Source organism: Peromyscus maniculatus, chromosome 10, assembly GCF_049852395.1.
Source record: "Peromyscus maniculatus bairdii isolate BWxNUB_F1_BW_parent chromosome 10, HU_Pman_BW_mat_3.1, whole genome shotgun sequence".
In the NCBI taxonomy this organism is placed as follows: domain Eukaryota; kingdom Metazoa; phylum Chordata; class Mammalia; order Rodentia; family Cricetidae; genus Peromyscus; species Peromyscus maniculatus.
In genome coordinates, this window is record NC_134861.1 from 96,100,301 (window position 1) to 96,121,214 (window position 20,914).

Below are 20,914 nucleotides of genomic sequence, written 5' to 3' on the forward strand. Positions count from 1 at the left end.
TAATAAAAGACTGATAGAAGCAGCTGTTACCGTGACAGGCTTGTGAAGCGGGGCCTTCGGTGACTCTGAGGTCACAACGCAGGGAGAGTGGACGTGGGTGGAAGGGAGAAGAAGGTCGGCCATGCATTAAGTTTTGTAGCAGGAATCTTAAAAGTTCTTATTAATAAAATCAAACCCGAGGCCAGTTATTGGGGTCCATGCTGGTAGATCAGAGAGACAGAACAAGCCACAGCTATCTCACCTCGCCGGATCCTCAGCTGGTCTTGTCTCCTCAGACTGGAGGTCTCTGAGTCCTCATCTGGAATGGGTCTCAGCTGAATTACTGCTCAAAAGCCTGAATGCTTAACCAGCCAAAAGCTTCTAGTTTCTGGTCCTCACGCCTTATATATCTTTCTGCTTTCTACCACCACTCCCTGGGATTAAAGGCTGGCTTTCTGGGATTAAAGGCGTGTCACCATGCTTGGCTATTTCCAATGTGGCCTTGAACTCACAGAGATCACAGGGATTTCTATCTCTGGAATGCTAGGATTAAAGGTGTGAGTGCCACCATTTTCTAGCCTTTGTGTCTAGTGGCTGTCTGTTCTCAGACCCCAGATAAATTTATTAGAGTACACAATATTTTGGGGAACACAATACCATCATAAAGTTTCCCCGAGCTCATGCCTCACAGGAAAGTAGGACTTGGCCTGGTGAGAGGGAGTGAAGAAAATATTCCTGGCGGAGAGCGCAGCAGGCACATTCCTGCTGCTGCACCTCAGGCCCTGTGTGCGGACTGGATAAGTAGTTGGGTATTTCTCTTGTAGGTGGGCACTTGGTCCAGAGGTTGAATTGCATCTGGGAGCTGGAAGTTAGTTGGACTTTGGGTGTCCAAAATTATTTGCTGTTGCCTGGCAGTGGTGGCGCACACCTTTAATCCCAGCACTCGGGAGGCAGAGCCAGTCGAATCTCTGTGAGTTTGAGGCCAGCCTGGTCTACAGAGCGAGATCAAGGTCAGGCACCAAAACTACACAGAGAAACCCTGTATCGAAAAACCAATCTCTCCCCCGCAAAAAAAACCTATTTGCTGTTGTATGGTTCATGTCCTATGGACAGCACCTGTGTGGACAAAGAACCTTATCTAATGGAAGAATCTGTCTTGAAAACTTTGTTGAGTGACTGGGTGTAGTGGTGCACGCCTTTAATCCCAGCACTCTGGAGGCCGAGGCAGGTGGATCTCTGTGAGTTCGAGGCCAGCCTCGCTTACAGAGTGACATCCAGGGCGGCCAGGGCTGTCTTCAAAGTGTGGGGTCTGGACCAATGGTAGAGTCTCACTGACACCTTGTTAGAATGTAAATGATCAGGCCCACACCACAGACCCACCAAAGTAAGAGTCTCTCAGGGGAACCCAGGAGTTTGTCCTTGAGGACATTGTGATGCACACTGAAGTTTGAGAAATGTCATAGGACAGAATTAGTAGCTGCCATGTGCCGTGGGAACCCCCCTCTGGGAGGTGTGGGGATGGACACGAAGGATTGTCTAGACAGATGGAAGAGTGGAGACCAGGCTTGGGAAGATGGCTGAAGCTTGGTTGCTGATGCTGTTGATTTTGAGTTCAGGGAGGAACTTGGACAAAAAGTACCAGGGCCCAGGGATGCTACTTGTTAATGTGGGGACTTCTTGTTACTCAGAGGGACCGCTTCTTACGGAGGGGGGCTGCTTGTTACCCAGGAGGACCGATTGTTACCAGGGGACTGCTTGTTCTGGGGAGACTGCTTGTTACTGAAGGGGGTGCTTGTTACCCAGCAGCTTGGAAGACTGTTACTGAGAAGACCTTTGTCCACAGTTGGGATTAGTCTAGGTAACAGAATTCCTTTTTCCTAAAATCAGTTACAAAATCTTGTTTTTTTTTTTTTTTTTTTTTTTTTTTGGTTTTTCGAGACAGGGTTTCTCTGTGTAGCTTTGCGCCTTTCCTGGAGCTCACTTGGTAGCCCAGGCTGGCCTCGAACTCACAGAGATCCGCCTGGCTCTGCCTCCCGAGTGCTGGGATTAAAGGCGTGCGCCACCACCGCCCGGCCCAAAATCTTGTTTATTTTAAATAAACACTATTGTTCCGCTTGCTTTAGTAAACTTTTTCAGAAAATTCAGAATTATAGGCAGTGCAAAGTATAGAAGTATATAGCCCAAGTATAGATCATATAGCCATGCTTCAAAAGTGTCTAACTCAATTGGCAATTAACAATAGTCAATTAATGCTAAGAAACATCTCCTTGTGAGGTGCTGTAGGAGGGGCCAATGAACGGAAGGTGTCATTGTTGCCCTTTGGGCATTGATTCAGATCAGAGGAATGCATGTGAGAAGAAACAGTGTGGCAGAGGAATGACAGACAGACAGTGAGCACTGCAGATGTTCCGAGGAGGGGGAGGTAGCAGGTCTGTAGTACAGCAGCTGCCCGTGACTCACAGCATGGGAAGCGTCTTTTCCACTCTCAGTACCCTGAGGGCTTTTCCTCCTTTCACATTTCAGAAGGCTGGTAGAGATTGAAAGCTTGTATTTACAGTCTTCATTGTTGGGTGCGATTGTTGCATAATACATTGGCACTTTACACGAAAGACACATTAGCTGTATTGTAACATTCACGGTGAGGCAGATGGATCTCACACACTGTCCAATGGGAGGTGCATACTGGATGGCCCTCGGTGTAAGTAGCTAGCAGAAGAGTATCAGTAATAAGAACAAATTAAGTTTGACTCTTTCGACAATTAGGAAATCACCAGTTATTGTGATTCCCAATTGGAAATTTCCACTTGTTAGGAAAAAGCAAGTGATTGATTTACAGGAAATCTTTACATTTGATAATGCTGCATCATTTTCTTACAAGTTTTCCTCCTGACTCTGATACAGCAAACAAATGAAATAATCACTAGTTGGTTAGTCGGGGATGGACTCTGGTTGTCTTGATGCTTTAGAGATGATTATGAGTCACCCTGGAAGTTAGTGAGGAAAGGAGATAAAATGTGTGTGCTCCTGAGCTGTGTTTCCCATCTTGACCATCTTCATTTTTCTGTGACTCGTGTGTAAACCTTCCTCTGGTTCTTGTTGGCAGTTTTCCCACTGTTGGCTGGAGTCTGTAGTTCTGTGTCCTTTCAGGGTGCGTGTGCCAGGTACTGCTAAAATTCTTGGGGCAGGAGGTGGAAGCAGCACTCCTGGGAGATTACTGAGCAAGGGGCAAGAAAATAACCCAGTTCTCCCTTTTCAGTTTTCTATCAATTTAAAGCTTTTAGCATTTTTTAAAAACCAAGGTCTTTATTACTATTATTCATAGGATAATGATGCTGAAACATGACCTTGTTGGAAAGATACCATCTTCAAAGGAGTTTGTCCTCCAAGAAGGGAAAACAGGGAACTGTTACTGTTCACTAACCAGGGTAGTGACGACAGAGTTGTCCTCCTTTGTTGGGTCTGTGTTCTTGCTCTGTGTCCTGAGCGTACACCATCTGTGGGTTTACTGATCAAAGTCTTGAGGATTTCTTGTGGTTGCACATATAATCCGGCTTTGTAGTTATTCTGTAGTAATTTGAAAAGAACTTGTACACTCTAGGCTATAACAAACTCAGGTTTGTTAATGGTTGATTAAAAGATGGTTTGTAATCTTTTTACTTTGACTATGTTAACTGTAGTAGTTCTTAGGGATAGTGGGTGATATTAATGGTCTGGAGCTTTCCTCTAAACTACCCTGTATGCTCAGTCTTCTCTGTCCTGACCACTGCCACCTCAGGAAGCTTTTCTTTGCCATTTGCTACAGTGTCTCTTCCTCCGTCTTCATATGTTCTGTGCTGTAACTTTGATGTTTGTTCTTAATAACTAGCACAGAGCATAGTTTTGCCTAGATGGGTAGTTGTTATTCTTTAACTTGAATGTGATAATTGTAGCACGAATCTTAAAAGATCTTATTAATAAAAACAAACCTGGAGCCAGTTATTGGGGTGAACGCTGAAAGATCAGAGAAACAGAACCAGCCACAGCTAACCTCACCTTACCAATTCCTCAGCTCATCTCATTTCCTCAAACTGGAAGCCTCTGAGTCCTAATCCAAATGGATCTCAGCTGAACTGCTGCTCCAAAGCCTAAAAGCTTAACCAGGCCTAGTTCCTGGTCCTCGCTTCTTATATACCTTTCTGTTTCCTGCCATCACTTCCTGGGATTAAAGGTGTGTGTCACCATGCCTGGCCGTTTCCAGTGTGGCTTTGAACTCACAGAGATCTGGATGGATCTCTGCCTTTGGAATGCTAGGATAAAAGGCATGTGTGCTACCATTTTCTGGTCGCTGTGTCTATCTAGTGGCTGTTCTGTTCTCTGACTCCAGATAAGTTTATTAGGATGCACAATATGTTGTGGGATACAATGTCACCACAGATAATTCAAATGAGATTTCTGAAGGAATTCCATCTAGGGTCTCAACACTTTATATCTTCCTAGTTCTTTGCCTCTTGATCTATCTTCGTTGTTACTGTTTTGTTTTTCAAAACAGAAGTTCTCTCTGTAGCCCTGGCTGTCCTGGAACTCTCTTTTTAGATCAGGCTGGCCTCACAGAAATCAGCCTGCCTCTGCCTCCTGAGTGCTGGGATTAAAGCCGTGTGCCACCACACCTGGTATCTTGGTCTATCTTATCAGTTAATTGGGAAGCAGAACTATATGGGCATGGGAACGTGTGTGTGTGTGTGTGTGTGTGTGTGTGAGTGTGTGTGAGTGTGTGTGTGTGTGTATGTATGTATGTATGTATGTATGAAAAACCCTTCAATTTCTCCTGCACACTGATGTACAAAAAAGTTATATTTCTACATGGTAGCAATTAGAAATTAAATTTTTCAGTTAACCATTTTGTAGAAATGTAACAATTAAAATATGAAAAAATTAAAATTGTCTGAGGAAAAAATAAGTGAAGACCTAGCTAATGAAATTAGAGACCAAAATAAATGGAGAGCTATGCTTTGTTCCTAGGTGAGAAGGCTTCTTACTAAAAGGATAGCAGTTTTCTCTAAATCGATAGTTAATACAGCTACAACAGGCTGTAGTTTTGCACAAAGTGAGAATGTCCTCAAATTTATACAGAAATTCGTTAGAATTAAAAGTAGCCAAAACATCTTTGAAAAGAAAAAACAAATGGTGAAGACTCACACTGCCTAACTTAAAGATTTACTAAGAAACTATAGTAATCAAAATAGACAAATCAATTAATGAACATAATAAGGGTTCAAAAATAAGTCCTCATTGAGAATGAACTTCACCTTGGCTTCCTGGAACTTTCAAAGCCTTTATAGCAAAATATAAGAAGGATTTTATGACTGAAATTTTTCAAGTAAACCTTTATATAGTGTGTTCAGCTTTTAAGAGGCTAGGACCTGCCTGGTTACTCTTTATTGCATTCCTATTTATCTGCTGTCATAGTTTAGTTGATTAAGAGGGCGCATCAGTTGTCTTTGACATGCTACATCTTGCCTTGTATTTTTAAGGCCAGAATTAACAGGTCCTTCAAGTTAAATGTGTTTGAACTAGATAAAATTGCACTATTTGTTCTCTGGAAACAAACTATAAAACACGAAATTAGATTAATATTTGGCATTCTTAAAATGAATGGTGTAGGCTGTGTGACAAGTGTGGGAAGCACTCGTGGAGAACAGCCCCTTCTCTGCAAACTCACCGTAGTACACCGTGTATGTTGACACTCTTGACTTCGTGCCTTCTAAACAGGCAGTTGAGTAAATGTGAAGAGCTGAGAGGGGAAGGTTGCTATAGCTTCTGTTCTCTGGTCCCATCCTTGGTGAGAAATGTAACTTCACCCACTGGGTTTGTTTTCATTTTCACACTTAGAAGAATTTTTTTTAATGTTGGTATAGTACGTACAGTAAATAGTATTATTCTTGATTGCACTACCTAAAGAAGAACAATTTAGGTCTCATCTCTCACCTAAAATGGTTTCTTATACAATGACTTAAATGTAATTTGGGTAAAATAGTTATTAGTTACACTTTCTGGCTTGCCATAGCTCTTGCTTTTGTTTTCTTTGTAGCCTTATAAACTGCAACAAAAATATATAAAGCATTATGGAAGTATATAAAGTCACATACACTTTGTTGTGTGGTGAACTTGTCAATTGGCATAAAATTGAAATAAGGATGAGAAGCAGCAGCAAGTTAGTTGAGCTGTGGTGCCATCCTATGACACTGATTTCCTGCACAGAAGTAGCAGTGGTTCCCACTTGCGTTGGAGAGTAAGTTGGTGTGAAAATGTGAAAATACTGTGCACCGCCCCGTGCCCCTTCTTGAGAATTGCTTGAAAGTGCTCTGTGGCTCAGAAACACAGGCCTATGTTGTTTCTTAATGACTTCAAACTTCTAGAGTCAGACATTTTATGAGTATGTTTGATCACAGTTTGAACATCTAGCCACACAAAATTGTAGGATCAGACACAGTGGTCTTTACTTGAATAATTGTGTGTTTTGTATTGAGAAATTCAAAGAAGCCAAAGTATTCTTTATAATGAAATTCAGAAGCAGCCTTTTTGTGACCGGAAAAGTCCAAATTGAGGAGTTATAGTCCTAGTAGAACAGGGATGCAGGACATATTTAAAAGCTTGTGGCCTGTGGAAATAAACAGAAATTGTAGACAGAGTTGTTCCTTTCATAGGTGTGAGTTCTACCCCATGATTCAGACAACTGTGGACTGAAAACATACTGAGCATGGTCAGGGTCTTATCTCATCATTATTCTCTGAGCAGTGCACCATAGCAACTGTTTCCATAGCATTAGGTATTATAGGTAATTATAGAGGAAGATTACAAAGTGTATTGTAAACAGCATGCCATTTTATATTTAGAATTTGAGTATCCCCAGATTTTGGTATCCATAGAGGGTTCTGTAACCAATCACCTAGGGATACTGACAGACAATATTATTATATATAATGACATTGTACCTGCTCTTTAGAGAATTCATAGTTTCTATCCTTAACCACTTAATTGTAGAAGAAATGTGTGGAGTAGAGTTATAAAACATTCATAATTTGTCATAATTTTAATATTATTGATAATGAATATTATTGGTGTCTTAGTTTGACTATTGTTGTTGATAAAACACCATGACCAAAAGTAACCTGGGTATGAAAGGCATTTCATCTTACACTTCAGGTAGCAATCCTATCACTGAGGGGTCAGGGCAGGAACCTGGAGACAGGAACTCAAGCAGAGCAGGAACCTGGAGACAGGAACTCAAGCAGACACCACATGGAGGAACACTGCTTACAGGCTTCTCCCTAGTGTTTACCCAGCCTGCTTTCTTATATAATACAGATCACCTGCCCAGGGATGGCTGACATCAGTAGAGATGCTCCACAGGCTTACCTACAATCTAATCTTACAGAGACCTTTTTCAGTTGTGGTTTCCTCTTCTCAGATAACCCTAGCTACCAATGTCAAGTTGAAAAACAAAGCAAAGCAAAAAGCTAACCAGGACAACTGGAAAACATGGGGAAGCTAAAGGAAAATTAGAAAGGACGGTCTTAGTATGTCAAAAAACTAAAGTATTCCTGGATGTGATGGGAAGGAAGAAGGAAATGGAACTTCCTTCTTAAGCTGTTCCAAAGTAAATGTTGGGACCAACTTCCTCTACCCATGGCCAGTTAAGCCCTATTATTTTTAAATAGTAATAACTACAATCTCACTAGTTCTGTATTACCAAGTTGCATGATTCTGGATTCTCCTAAAGAATCTTGTAAATACTTAACATAGACTACGAAATACCCAATTATCAGAAACCATGCCAGGATTGCAGTGGTAGGTGCTTAGGTATGCAGCTTGAATCTGCTGGAGGGGAAGGGAGAGAGGTGTTTGTGTGACTGTCATTGTTAAGAAGTAAAATATTTTATTCCACCTATTGAAGTTTAAAAAGCCTGTAAAGTGGATTGATAAGATTGTATGACAGTTTTCTGTAATTTTTGTTCTACAATTTCCATTATAAATAAAATAAATTCTAAAGCTGATACTATGGTGATTTATATTCAGATAAATATTTTCATTAACAAAATCATGTTATAGTTCAAGATAATTGCTAGCTACAGTAAAACATCAATTTGGCAAGTCATATAATTAGCTACTCGTGTACTAATTGGCTGGATTGTCAACCCTTAAACCAAGTGTTCAAACTTGAAGACTTTGATAACTAGGCATGCTGTGCCTTTGTAGACTCCTGAGACAGGAGCTGTTCTCTGAGGAATTTAATCCTAATTAAAGAACAAATTCATGTCTTGCAATACTTCGTTCTTCAAATGGTTTGTATTTCTAATATGGATTGTAGGTAGATAGAGAGATAAAAGAACAAACTCAGAACTATTCCCAGACATGGAGAACATAGCAGTATAATCTAGTTTGTGAAACTCCAAGACTTGTCTGTGGCATACTCCCTGTTGTCCTCTGGGAGAAAACAGTAATTGCCTGAGAGTGAACCCCAGTAGTGACTTTTCTTAGATGTGGTGTGCACGCTTTCTGTCTTGGAGAAGATTTATTACTTGGTACTGATGGAACTATTCTACACAATTTTCCCAGTAATCCTCACAGCAGCTTTATGGGCTCAGGACTGCCTTACAGATGTGGGAGGTGAGGGCAGGGGACAGAACTGCCTTACAGATGTGGGAGGTGAGGGCAGGGACTAAGTTGCTCTTAAGATCACAGTTCTAAGGTTTGAACATCAGGCCGAGGACTTGGACTTGAGGTGACCTCTGCTTTAGCTTGACTCTTGACTATTTTATACTCTGTCTAATTGCGTGAAGTGCATATTATACTAATGAAGGTGGTATTCTGAAAGAATGAAAAGAAGCAGGGTCTCTCTGGAATGTTCCAACCCCATGGATAAGCTTGGGTAATGGTTTTGATCTGAGACCCACTACAGTACAATGTAAGTGCTGGAACCTCACAAGCTTGTGGTAGCTTATCTCAAATGCTGTTCATATCAGAAAATGTTAATGACATCAAATGCCTTCGAGAATATTCTGAGTGTGCATTGTTACAGGTGCACTTGAAAGCATTCATGGTTGTTCTGTCCTGCTTCATAGTAGAGTGACATTTAACAATAGTAACAAAACTTAGGAATAAATAAGTTCTCAGTTCATGTAGATCATAGTCTATCGCAAAATGCTACTATGAAGAAAATGATGAGCCGGTGACGTGGCTCAGCAGATAAAGACACTTGCCATGTAAGTCTGACAGCCTTTGTTCTAAAAAACAAAACAAAAAACAACAACAAAAAAAAAAAAAAAAGGAAAGGAAAAGAAGGGAAGAGGAGAGGGGAGGAGAGGGGAAGAGAGAGTGGGGGAGACAGTGGGGGAGGAGGACGGTGACATGGAAAGGCCAAAATGAAGAACAACCATTCTAAGCAGTTTTTGTTCCAATACTAGTTTATATCAGGTGATTAATTTAACAATATATTAACTCTAAGAGAAGAACTGGATTTTTAGAGAATGCTATAGTATAGATTAACTTTATCAAATCCTTCAGCATTTTGGACAGTTATCTCTGTCTACGTAGATTTTTGTTAGTGGCCCTGACAGAACATAGAACAAAGGCTCTAAATTCTCCACCTGAACTACTTGAGCTTGAACAAGAGCTCGTGCATGGAATGGTTTTATGCTGAATCTCTAAATTCATCCCTGTTGCTTTTGCCTTTGTTCCCTTAGACTGCATTTTAACCCTAATTATAATCACTTGCCTGATGGTTTTATTTTGAGATAAGATTCTTGCTATGATCCCAAGATGTCCTTAAACTACTAACTGGTCCAGGCTGTCCTCAGACTTAGACCTCCTGAGTCCCAGGATTATGGGCATGATTTAAGGTGGAAATCTAAAGGAATGGCGAGTGCCCAAGAAGAAAGCATGACTGTTAGGTGGTGTGTGGGTTTCTAATTGAAGAGAACACTGAAATCTGCTTTAGGTGGTTTCTTGACATATCAGATTTCTGCTTTTGTCTAACTGCACCTCTAGCTGCTTGAAACCCTGTCCCAGCAGCTCGTTCCATGGAGTGTTGGTGAAACTCTCCATATAGAACCACACTGGCTACTGGAAATGGCTAGGTCAGATTTACTTTTTCATAATAATAGCATTCTTGGAGTACAGTCAGCACAGGACTAAACCATGGGGCATAACACTGCAAGCTTCTGGAATCTACTTTTTAAATATTGTTTTGCAAACATTCTTTGAAGGATTTTGAAAACATTTGCTTTAAATTCCTTCCTTTTAGTTGTCAGGAAGTAAGAATTAGAGAGTGATTCTAGCCACAACTCTTAAATTCCCTTGCTTGTAGGTTTGCATAAGCCTTTATAATTATGTAAAATATATTTTGTGGTTTGACTATGTTACCTCAAGCATCTAGTACTTAAATGTCGTGTTCTATGTTTTAGAAATCGACAGCAGTGCATTTTGTGGTGACCGTTGCTCTAGATTTATTACATGGCACTTGAAAATCACTTTGAAAACATTTGTGGCATTTCTGTGTGTTTTCAAAAGAACAAAATCATGACACTCCCCTCCACTTTATAATTCAGTTTCTCCATGTTTACCATTACTCTGCCAGAATTTTTGCTCTTCCCTCTCCAAACTTAATTTCCTGACTGCCTTTGAGTTGTCTGTTTCTCCCTGGAATCCAACATCAATTGTGTTCTGTAGCACGAATTCCAACTGGTCTTATTAATAAAAACCCAGAGCCAGGAATCAGGGTGAAAGCTGAAAGATCCTACTGGCGTGTGCAACCACAACCAGCCTCTGTGGCTAACTCTTTGGCTGGCTCTGCCCTCTGATCTTCAGACAAGCTTTATTTGTTATAGCATATGAAAATATCACCACATTTCCCTCTTTTTTGTCTAAAATAAAAAAGGTTATAACTAGCATAAGAAAAACTATATACACTAAGTACAATAACTATATACAATATATACAGTTAAGAATTACGCCGGGCGGTGGTGGCGCAGCCGGGCGGTGGTGGCGCACGCCTTTAATCCCAGCACTCGGGAGGCAGAGCCAGGCGGATCTCTGTGAGTTCAAGGCCAGCCTGGGCTACCAAGTGAGTTCCAGGAAAGGCGCAAAGCTACACAGAGAAACCCTGTCTCGAAAAACCAAAAAAAAAAAAAAAAAAAAAAAAAAAGAATTACATTAACAGTGTTCAAGTGTTTGTTCTCCTTTTAAAAACCACATATAGTTAAGAAAGAAAATTTTCTGTGTTAAGGTTGAGGTAATTTTTTATCCACAAAACCACTTTTTCTATTACCTATTTCTCAGATATTTTATGCATTCTGTCTTGTGCTTATTTATGTATATATTCTGTCTCCCCAATAGTAATTGGGAGCCTAATAACAAGTGACCTGCAGTGCTGATCATACTATGTTAAAATATGTAGTGCTTAAAGTTATTAATATACATTAGATATTTTATAAACACACACAAATAGCAATTGTGTAAGGCAAGAGTTAAATGCATATTTTTTCCCATAATAATACTTGTAAATGACATTGGCTGTGCTGATGAATGAATACATTTCCTCATTCTAAAGTGATAAGCAATAATTTAAAAAAATGATTACATTGTGTATTTATTTAGTTTTTATTTAATGTGTGCAGACACATGCATGCAGAGACACAGGTGTGAGGTCAGAGAACAACTTTTGGTAGTCAGTTCTCTTTCCACCATGGATCTGAAATTAAGCCCAGGTCTTCAGGCTTGGTAGCAAGTGCCTTTATCTGCTGAGCTGTCTCACCTGCTCATGAATGGATTTTTAAATTTAGTTTTCCCGCTTCAGTCCCCCACCCCACTCCCACCTCAGGCTGGCAGTGGACTGTTTCATCCTCAGGACATTCTAGTTTAGTCTATGCTGCAGGCAGGGTAAGGTAGGTCTGTGGGCAGAGGAGGAGGACAGCCAGCCCTCTGATGCGGGTTTGGAACCCAGCACCCTGGATAGCGAGGCAGCACTGAGACTTGTGGGCAGCATTCTGCCTCCGTGTTAGTTCTGCGTTCAGAGCAGCAGCGGGCACCCAGCAGTGGTAAGGACTGTCCCCAAGCCAGGGGCTGCCAAGAGCCCGTCCTCTGCTGCCTGCCAGTGGGCACCAGTGCCCTGTGGGCGACGCACACCAGGCCCGTGTGGTCAGCACTAGCTGGGCCTGAGGATAGTAATTATAAAAGTAACGACAGTCATAGTAATAATCAAAAAGAATGCATGAAGTCAGGCAGCAGACAGCTTCCTGGGCTCCAGAGAGTACTGGGTGAAGGTCGTGGGGGAGGGCGCAGGTGAGATCAAGACCCAGTGTGTACATACGATGATTTCAAAGAGTACAGGAAAAGAGTCTGTTTTCAAGAGAATTGGCCCTGAAGAGTAGAGTCCCAGACTCCTAGTTCAGGTTCAAACCTCTATACTGTGGAGCTGCACAAAGGCCAGTCTGAAGAACGGGGACAGCAGTGGGAAGACTCATCGTTTTGATGGGTGGTATTAGAGGATGTTGTGACACCATACTCCGGATTGCTGGAAGAAAGATGCATAAGGAACAGTCAGTCCTCGTGGTGGGAATACCCCAAGACTCAGCCCTTGGTCTTCAATTTATTTAATTGTTGATCAAATCTCATGACTTTCAGTACCACCCACTACATCAGCAATTCCCAAAAACATATATCCAGCCCTGATTTTACCTCATACTCCAAATCCAACTGCCTACTCGAAATCTTCATTTTAATATATTTAAAGGTCTTTAATAAGTCCCAAAAGAAGAGTTCTCATCTCTGCCCCCCGCCTTCCAGCTCCCACTTCCAGCCTGTTACCCATAGTTTCCTCTGTGAAGGTTGATACGACACCATTTTTCAGTCGCTCCAATCCAAACTTTGGCACCCTTGAGTTCTGCTCCTCCTCTCACTGTGTCCGATCTTCCAGGACGTTCTGTTATCACTGCCTCTGGGATACATTGAGTGCAGCAGCTCTTACAGCCTGCTGCTGCAGCCCGGCTGCACGGCTCCATCTCCTCACACAGATATGAATGCATTGACTTCAGTCACCTGATGTTTGTTCCCTGACTGGATAACCTGAATAGAATTAATTTTAGACTGTTTCATGTGTCTCCAACATCTCAAGATTCTGAGGAATACATCTGCCTCGTGTGAATCACTTTCTAGCTGAATTATGCACGGATTGTTCACACCAAAATAAAGTTTTTAACAGAAAAAAAATGTGCAAAGTGCCTGGAATTTATTTTTTAGTTTTAGATTATATCTTTCTTATGTGCTGTGTGTTTATGTGTATATGCAGGGCTTGCATGTGTCACAGCCCGTGTGGAGGTCCGAGGACAACTCGCAGTAGTTGGTTCTCCCTGGAACCCAGGGATTGACCTCAGTTTGTTAGGCTTGGCAGAGAGTGCCTTTACACTTAGCCATCTAACGGGCCTAAATTTTTATTTATTTATGTAAATATTTGTGAAAGACGTCAGCATATGCAGAATTTCCCTGTTGTTAATGGTCCTTTGAAACACGGAAGCATGAGAACCTGAATTTGGATTCAAGTATAGCAGCATGCGCCTGTAACCCCAGCACTGGGTAGGCAGAGGTGGGGATCCCTGAGGGTACTAGCCAGCCATTATAGCCAATCCGTGAGCCCAAAGTTCACTGAGAGGCACTTTTCAAACAATAGAGTGGAGAGAGCTGTAGGGGAAGATGCTCAGCTTCAACTTCTGCTCCCCTCCCCGACACCCTAAACACTAGGTAAACTGAGTGTTCTTAATCTTCCAATGTCATCTGAAAATAAGCCATGGGAAGGCCAGCAAACTCTAGAACTTATGTTTTATGTTTATAGACAGTGTCCTGAAATTACAGTTTTCTTTGAGTACTCAAAAGAGTCCTAATCAATAATGGAGAAGTACTGACCTTCTTCCATTTCTATGTATCAGTATAAAACAGTTGGACCAGGTTTAACTTTTATAACCAGTTTCTAAGATCTGCCTTCCAGATGTTAAGTGATGAAGCCAAATAAAGGCGTCATTGTGAACAGTGATAGTAGCTATGCTTGGGTGACACCTGCTCTCATACCCTATTAATTTTGTCATGAAAGTGCACATCATTGTCTGTGCTGTTTAAGTGGGATGTTTATTGAGGTGGCTGTAGAGTCTTCCAATCTAATTTTAAACGATTATCATTTCTTCTCTTTTTACTTGGTGCTTTCCAAACCAGTGAGCATTGCTGACCCTGCTGCCCTGGGCTTCATCATCTCTCCATGGTCGCTGCTCCTGATGCCGTCTGGCAGTGTGTCCTTCACAGATGAAAACATCTCCAGCCAGGACCTCCGTGCGTTCACTGCTCCGGAAGTGCTTCAGAACCATTCACTGACCTCCCTCTCAGATGTTGAGAAGGTGAATATTAAGTCTTCTTTGTTGTTGTTGTTGTTGTTTATTTTGATAGAAGTGGGGCAGGTCCAAACAATGGGCTACCCTATTCAATCCATGGGAAAATCCTCTCAAGTTAAAAAAATCATATGCTCTAAGATATATATAATTCAGGAAAACATACTGACCTGGGAAAAATATTTTAAAATGTTAATTATTATCAATTCTTTTTTTTTTTTTTTTTTTTTTTTTTTTTTTTTTCCGAGACAGGGTTTCTCTGTGTAGCTTTGCGCCTTTCCTGGAGCTCACTTGGTAGCCCAGGCTGGTCTCGAACTCACAGCGATCCGCCTGGCTCTGCCTCCCGAGTGCTGGGATTAAAGGCGTGCGCCACCAACGCCCGGCAATTATTATCAATTCTTATTTACAAGTAGTTTTTAATGTCTGCTATCTATAAAACAGTGCTTGGGGGAAAGATACATAATACCTACAAAGTGGACCCTGAGTAATATGGATATTAGATGGCAGGATGAAACAGATACTTGTGTAGGGGAGGAGTGTGTTTGTGAGTCTATAATAGAAGCAGTTAATTTTTATTCTTAAAGACTGTGTAGCCTTTGCTATGAAGAAGAAACCTAGTTTATACAAATGAAAATGGATGAAAAGGGTCTGTCATCCAAGGTTATAGGAATGGTTGACAAGAGAAAAGAAGTTGTCATTGTAGTTAATGGCAAATGAGAACACGGAGGCTGGAGCGTTTGCATCTGAGGCCCATAGGTCAGCATGAGTGCACTCTTCCCCCAGCTGAGGATCAGTCTGCGGTAGTGGGAGTCTGTGATATCTGTAGGCTTGTGAAACAATGGGATTTTGAATCTTATAGGATAAACTTGAGAGGCGTTGATAATTTTGAGAACTACAACGTCCTATGAGAATCTATCAGAGAAATTCATCATCTGGAGAAAAAGAGCTAAAAGAAGCATAATACATTGGCCTTATAAAGAAGTGGGTGAGGGGCACAGTATAGGCAGAGCTCACAGACTCATGAAAGCAGAGTTTCTAATTTCATTGATAAACTGAAAAAATGGAGAGAGGAATACATTGTATCATATAGCTGACTCAATAATTTAGATCTGAGATGCTGGAGATTCGAAATTGGCTTTGAGCATCCTTTCTTATACATCATTCCCCACAAGTGTAAAAATAACCTAATAATTTTCTGATGATAAAACTTTAAAAATATGCAATTTTGATATACATGAGTGATGGAACAGAATTATGCACTAACCTTCCTACTGATCCTTGAAAAATGGGGAAGGGGGCATTTTCAGTTGGAGAATCAAGAATGGAGGCTTTTTCCCCGCCTTGAGTCCACATTTCTCTGTGTAGCCCAGGAACTCACTCTGTAGACCAGGCTGGCCCCAAACTCACAGAGATCCTCCTGCCTCTGCCTCCCAATTACTGGGGTGATAGGTGTGTGCCACCACCGCCTGGCTGGCTCATCAATTCTTTTTCTGAAGAAAATAAGAAAAGAGATTGCAACTTGATAGGGATTCCAAGCGGAAGTTGGTCTTTGATGCCCCAGGAATTATTGAAGAAGTCTGTGGAAGTCACACGTCCGAGACAAGAGGCAGCAGCTCTGAAGCACAAGCGACACTTGAGCTGTAGGTCTTAAGAAACTGTGTTCCGTGAGAACAGGCTTCTGAGACCTTCTCTTCCTTACATGCTTCCTACAAATGAGTGGACCATTTCTTCAATTACAAGAAAAAGGAAAAGTGTTTTCGTTGGAAAATTTTCATTCACCTCAGGCTTTTTCAGAATCCTGTGTGTAATTGATTTAGTGTTTTGTGTCTGTCTATACTGTTGGTTTTCACTGTGTCTGCTTCAGTTCAGTCATCACACTTTAATGTCCCCCGTCTTCAGCCTTGCTCCTGGCCAGTCTATCCCTTTAACCTCCAATCAGCGAAGTTTTGAAAACATGTACAATCTTGTCCCTTGCCTGCTTAAGTCTATTGGCTTCTCCATTTTTCCTTGTATGAACTGTGTAGACCGTCATCTGACCTTCGGGGTTTCCTGCGTCCACCTTGTCTCTGGGCAGTCTGTCTCAGAGTGGACACTTTTAGCCACCAGATTTATGTCATACCTTGGTCCACCTTTGTGTGTTGTCTTCCCACTCGCAGGCCGCCTCTGCTCCCAGTTCAACCCTCACTACCCAGTTGACTTTAAAGTGGACCCGAAGCCGCTCCTTACACAGCATCCGCTTCGTGTCCTCATATGCTTAGTTTTTGCCTTGTTTTCTTAGTGAAGATTTATTGTAAAGAGAGTCCTGTTTGTCCAATTTGATACTGTGTCCCCTGTGTTCTGTACCAGTGATTTCTCACCTGTGACACACACATCACTAGCAACATCACCATTCCCTGGGAATTTGCTGCTAGAGAAAATTGTCACCTGTAGTCCTAGCCTTCAGGAGACTGAGGCAGGAGAACTGCTCTAAGTTTGAGGCCAACTTAGGCTACCTGGTGAGTTTCCGGCCAGCCTGAATGTTTTTCTTTTACTCAGACAGAAGGCTTTTTAACTCAAGGGAGTAAGTAATTTTTTCTTATTGAGGCCTTCAGCTGGCTGGAAGAGGCCCACTCCCGTCACGGAGAGCAGTCTGTTCCATTCTGTTTACTGAGGTACTAGGCTCATCGAACACAACTTCACAGAAACACCAACAGTGCTTGGTGGAATATCTGGGCACTGTTGCCCAGGCAAGTTTGCATGTGCAGTTAAATGTTACACTGCACATGTGTGATCAGCGTACGGTCTTCTAACCTAGTTTTAAGAATTATGCAGTAATGGACACATCTGTAAAACGTTGCTGCACCAAGGCTCTGGGAACACTGTTGAAGAAGGGCAGAGAAGACCGTAAGAACCATTGGGTCAGGGAGTTTGCTGTAAAACCGTCTCCTAGTAATGTCAGAAGCTACACCCATAAAATCTCACCAGCATCACTGCCTAAACATGAGCTGAACAAGGACGGTACCAGTGGACATGCCAAAGTGGGTGGAGTAGGCCTCAACTGTACACAAAGAACTGTGGGCAACCAAGGGAAGCTGGAAGCAGGAGAGAGGTGTCCTTCCCCAGCGAAGAGCACATTAGTAAACTGTCCAGTGCCAACTGATCAGCCCTGAAAACATACATACAAGTAACATTATATAGACTGAGCAGTTGTATTTAGGAATATATATGTAATAATAATTTGTGCAAAAGAGCCTATGAATTCGAAGGAAATCAGGGAGGAGCATATGAGAGACTTTGGAAGGAAAAAAGGGAAGGAAGAAGGGTTGGAATGATATTAAAACCTCAAAAATTAAAAAAAAGTTAAAAATTATGAAAAGGAAGACAAGTCATTTGACATTTTTATATATTAAAAAGTATAGATGGGCCAGTGGTAGCACATGCCTTTAATTAACCCCAGCATTGGGAGGCAGAAGCAGGCGGATCTCTGTGAGTTCAAGGTCAGTCCTGGTATAGAGTGAGTTCCAGGACAGCCAGGGATACCCAGAGAAACCCTGTCTCGACACCCTCCCCCCCAAAAAAGTGACTATAGTAATCTTAAAGCACTAACACATCTAAAAGAATCACAAATCAAAACAGTGAGTTTACAATTAACCTTTTATACCAAATCTGTGAAAAAATATTTTGTTTTGTGTGAAGCCTTTGCAAAGATCCTTGTGCACAGCCTCTTAAAATGAGGTTTAAGAGATGTGATGTGATAGACTGCATGCTGTTGTCTTGAAGCTCATCCTCACTACATTGAACTCAGCAGACATTCAATAAATACTTTCTGCTAGTTGCTGAGACGTGTAAGACAGGCTTTCAACAGCACAAGGAAGTACTAACTAACTGCTTCACTTGAGATACAGATGAAATGACCTGTGTCATCTACGAGAGAATATGTCCTCCTGTGTAAAAGAATTTACATGTAAAAAAAATCATTTCTGGCTTATCACTAGTGGTCATTTTTATTGACAAAGATAAAACATACTTGATAAAATGAATAGTGCTTAAGGAAAGTTTGGTCTCTCTCTGTCTCTCTGTCTCTCTCTGTCTCTCTCTCTCTCTCTCTCTCTCTTTCTCTCTCTCTCTCTCTCTCTCTCTCTCTCTCTCTCTCTCTCTCTCTCTCTCTCTCTCACACACACACACACACACACACACACACAAATGGAAAAGAGAACAAAAAAAAAAAAAAAAGGCAGGGCCAGGTGCTGAAATATTAGTTCCAGTGGACATGGTCCAGCAGAAAGGAAACCTAGAATCTGACTGTAGAACTGAGGTGGAGGTATGTCAGGGCAAATGTAAAAGTCAGTAGGAAGAATTTAGAAAAAAAAAAAAAAAAGGAAGTACTGAAAATATTTGAAAATGGAACAGTTTTTCTAATCTATAAACTAGGAACAAATTTAGGTGGCAATATAAGAAATGGATTAAAGTGCTGTGACATTTTTAAGAATAGTGTCAACATTTTATTTGTACAAAGATTTTTTTCCCACCATTTTCTAAAAAGACCTGGAGACAGCTTACATGATTTAAAAACCAAGTTTAGAGAACAGGAACCAACTAAAATACAGGCAATAAAATAAGAAAAAGCTGAAGTAAGACCCCCCCAGGCCCCATCCCCCCAAAATCTAGATACTAAAACCACCACATGATGTTAGGCAGGGCTCTCTGGAGAACAGAACCCATACGATGTGTGTTTTTCAGAAACGGGGGCTTGCTTATTAGATTGGTCTACACACAGTAGAGGCTGGGAATCCAGCAAGGGGTATCTGCTCACTGGAAATGCAGAGGACCTCAGCAACCTCAGCCTGGGATTAAAGCCTGGAAATTTCCCAGACAGTCAATGGTATACAGTATATGTTGGAAGGCTGAAGGAACTAGAACAGCGGTTCTCAACCTGTGGGTCTTGACCCCTTTGGGGGTCTCATCAGATCTCCTGCATATCAGATACTCGATAATTCATAACAGTTTTGAAATTACAGTTATAAAGTAGCAACAAAAATAATCTGGTTGGGAGTCACCACATGTGTTAAGGGTCACAGCATTAGGAAGGTTGAGAACCATTGCCATCGAGTCTGGTGACAGCAGGAGCAGCAGCAGCAGCAGAATGTGCAGGCGTGCTTTTCTTAGGATCCCTTACTAGTACATACATGTGGAGGGCTGTATTCAGTATAGCTTTCAAATAATTTCAGAATCAATTCAAGAGAAATAGCTGCATTTAAAATGATGATTCCTGAAACATGTAGAATAAAGTTTGGAAAAACTTTAGTAAATAGTACTGCAATCGACAGTGAAACTCTGTGTAGCACTGAAAAAGGTTGTGGGAACCTGCTCTTACCTTTTGAAGGGTTCTTAGGTGGAGGAGAAAAGAATTAAATGATAGAAATAGAGACCTAGACAGAGAAAAGAAAGACAGAAACACAGGATAGCTTCCGGAGGGCCTGGATTAATACCCACTAGCCTCTTAATAATTTAAATCTCAAATGAGGGTACAGAGCTTAACTCCATGCAGCTCTGAATCAGCTTTCCACTCAGAGCTTGCAAGTAGCTGGGATTACCACAGCAGTACTCCTGTTCCCTTTGGCTTCCAAACTTCCAGTAAAGGAGTAGAGGATAACCAAGATAGATGGCCTTTTTGAATTGGTCTAAGATGTCTGTAGTAGTTTCAGCTGCACCAAGCCCTGTTTTAAAATCAATAAACTTATGAAATAACTGCATCAAATAAATCAGTAAACTCCTGATGCAACCACATCAAACCTAAAAACTCCTTAGGATCACCATTAACAGGTTAACATCATAATTCTATCGTGAATATTACTGTACACAATTGCATTTCTTACAAACTTACATCCCAAAAGCAAACTCTCAATAGAACTATTTACACTTTACAAACTTTAGCAAATATCCAAAAGCAATCTCTTAATAAAACTCCTTACACTTTAAAGCAATCTCTTAATAGAACTATTTGCATTTCTTGCTAACAAAACATAAGGTACATTAACACAAGTTAACATTAATCCACTCAAAGGACAAGAAAATATTTTTTTTCAAAATTAAAGAGACTGAGGAATGTTAACTCACCCTTTCTTTATAATTTTTTAAGTTTCATCTTGAGGCAGAGTAGAAAAAAAACCCCAAACTTCTCCATTTCTACACAAAACAGATCATAAGTCACCACAGCTAATATATGCATACAAAGCATATATGCATACACAAAGCAATTCATAAGTCATTACAGTTAATGAAATCTATATGCATAAGTGAATTCAAAACTGTCCCATTGCAGTTGTACCATTCCTGTCCATCTTAAGTCTGAAAAGTTCAAAAAGACAGTTCTGGTACTAGTCTAAAAGTTCCTTTTAGTGCACGAAATCAGGGCCTGGCTCGTCAGCTGCCCTGAAGTTCCTGTATAGCAGTCCCAAGCTGTAATGACTCTGAAGCAAACAGCTCCAAATATGAGGAGTCCCACAACCACAACCTTTTGCAGTTCCCCTTGCTTGCAGCAGTTCAGT

The 20,914-nt window shown here is 41.2% G+C and overlaps 1 protein-coding gene across 7 annotated transcripts in view; it reads left to right on the top strand.

Annotated features, from left to right (window-relative positions):
• Window positions 1-20,914, top strand: part of Ptpn13 (protein tyrosine phosphatase non-receptor type 13) — a 175,653-nt gene that overhangs the window by 36,224 nt on the left and 118,515 nt on the right. For all 7 annotated transcript variants that reach the window (XM_076546808.1, XM_076546807.1, XM_076546810.1 and 4 more), the window contains exon 3: window positions 14,218-14,396. In XM_076546808.1, coding sequence (XP_076402923.1) covers window positions 14,218-14,396 — 179 coding nt within the window. The remainder of the gene's footprint in view (window positions 1-14,217; window positions 14,397-20,914) is intronic.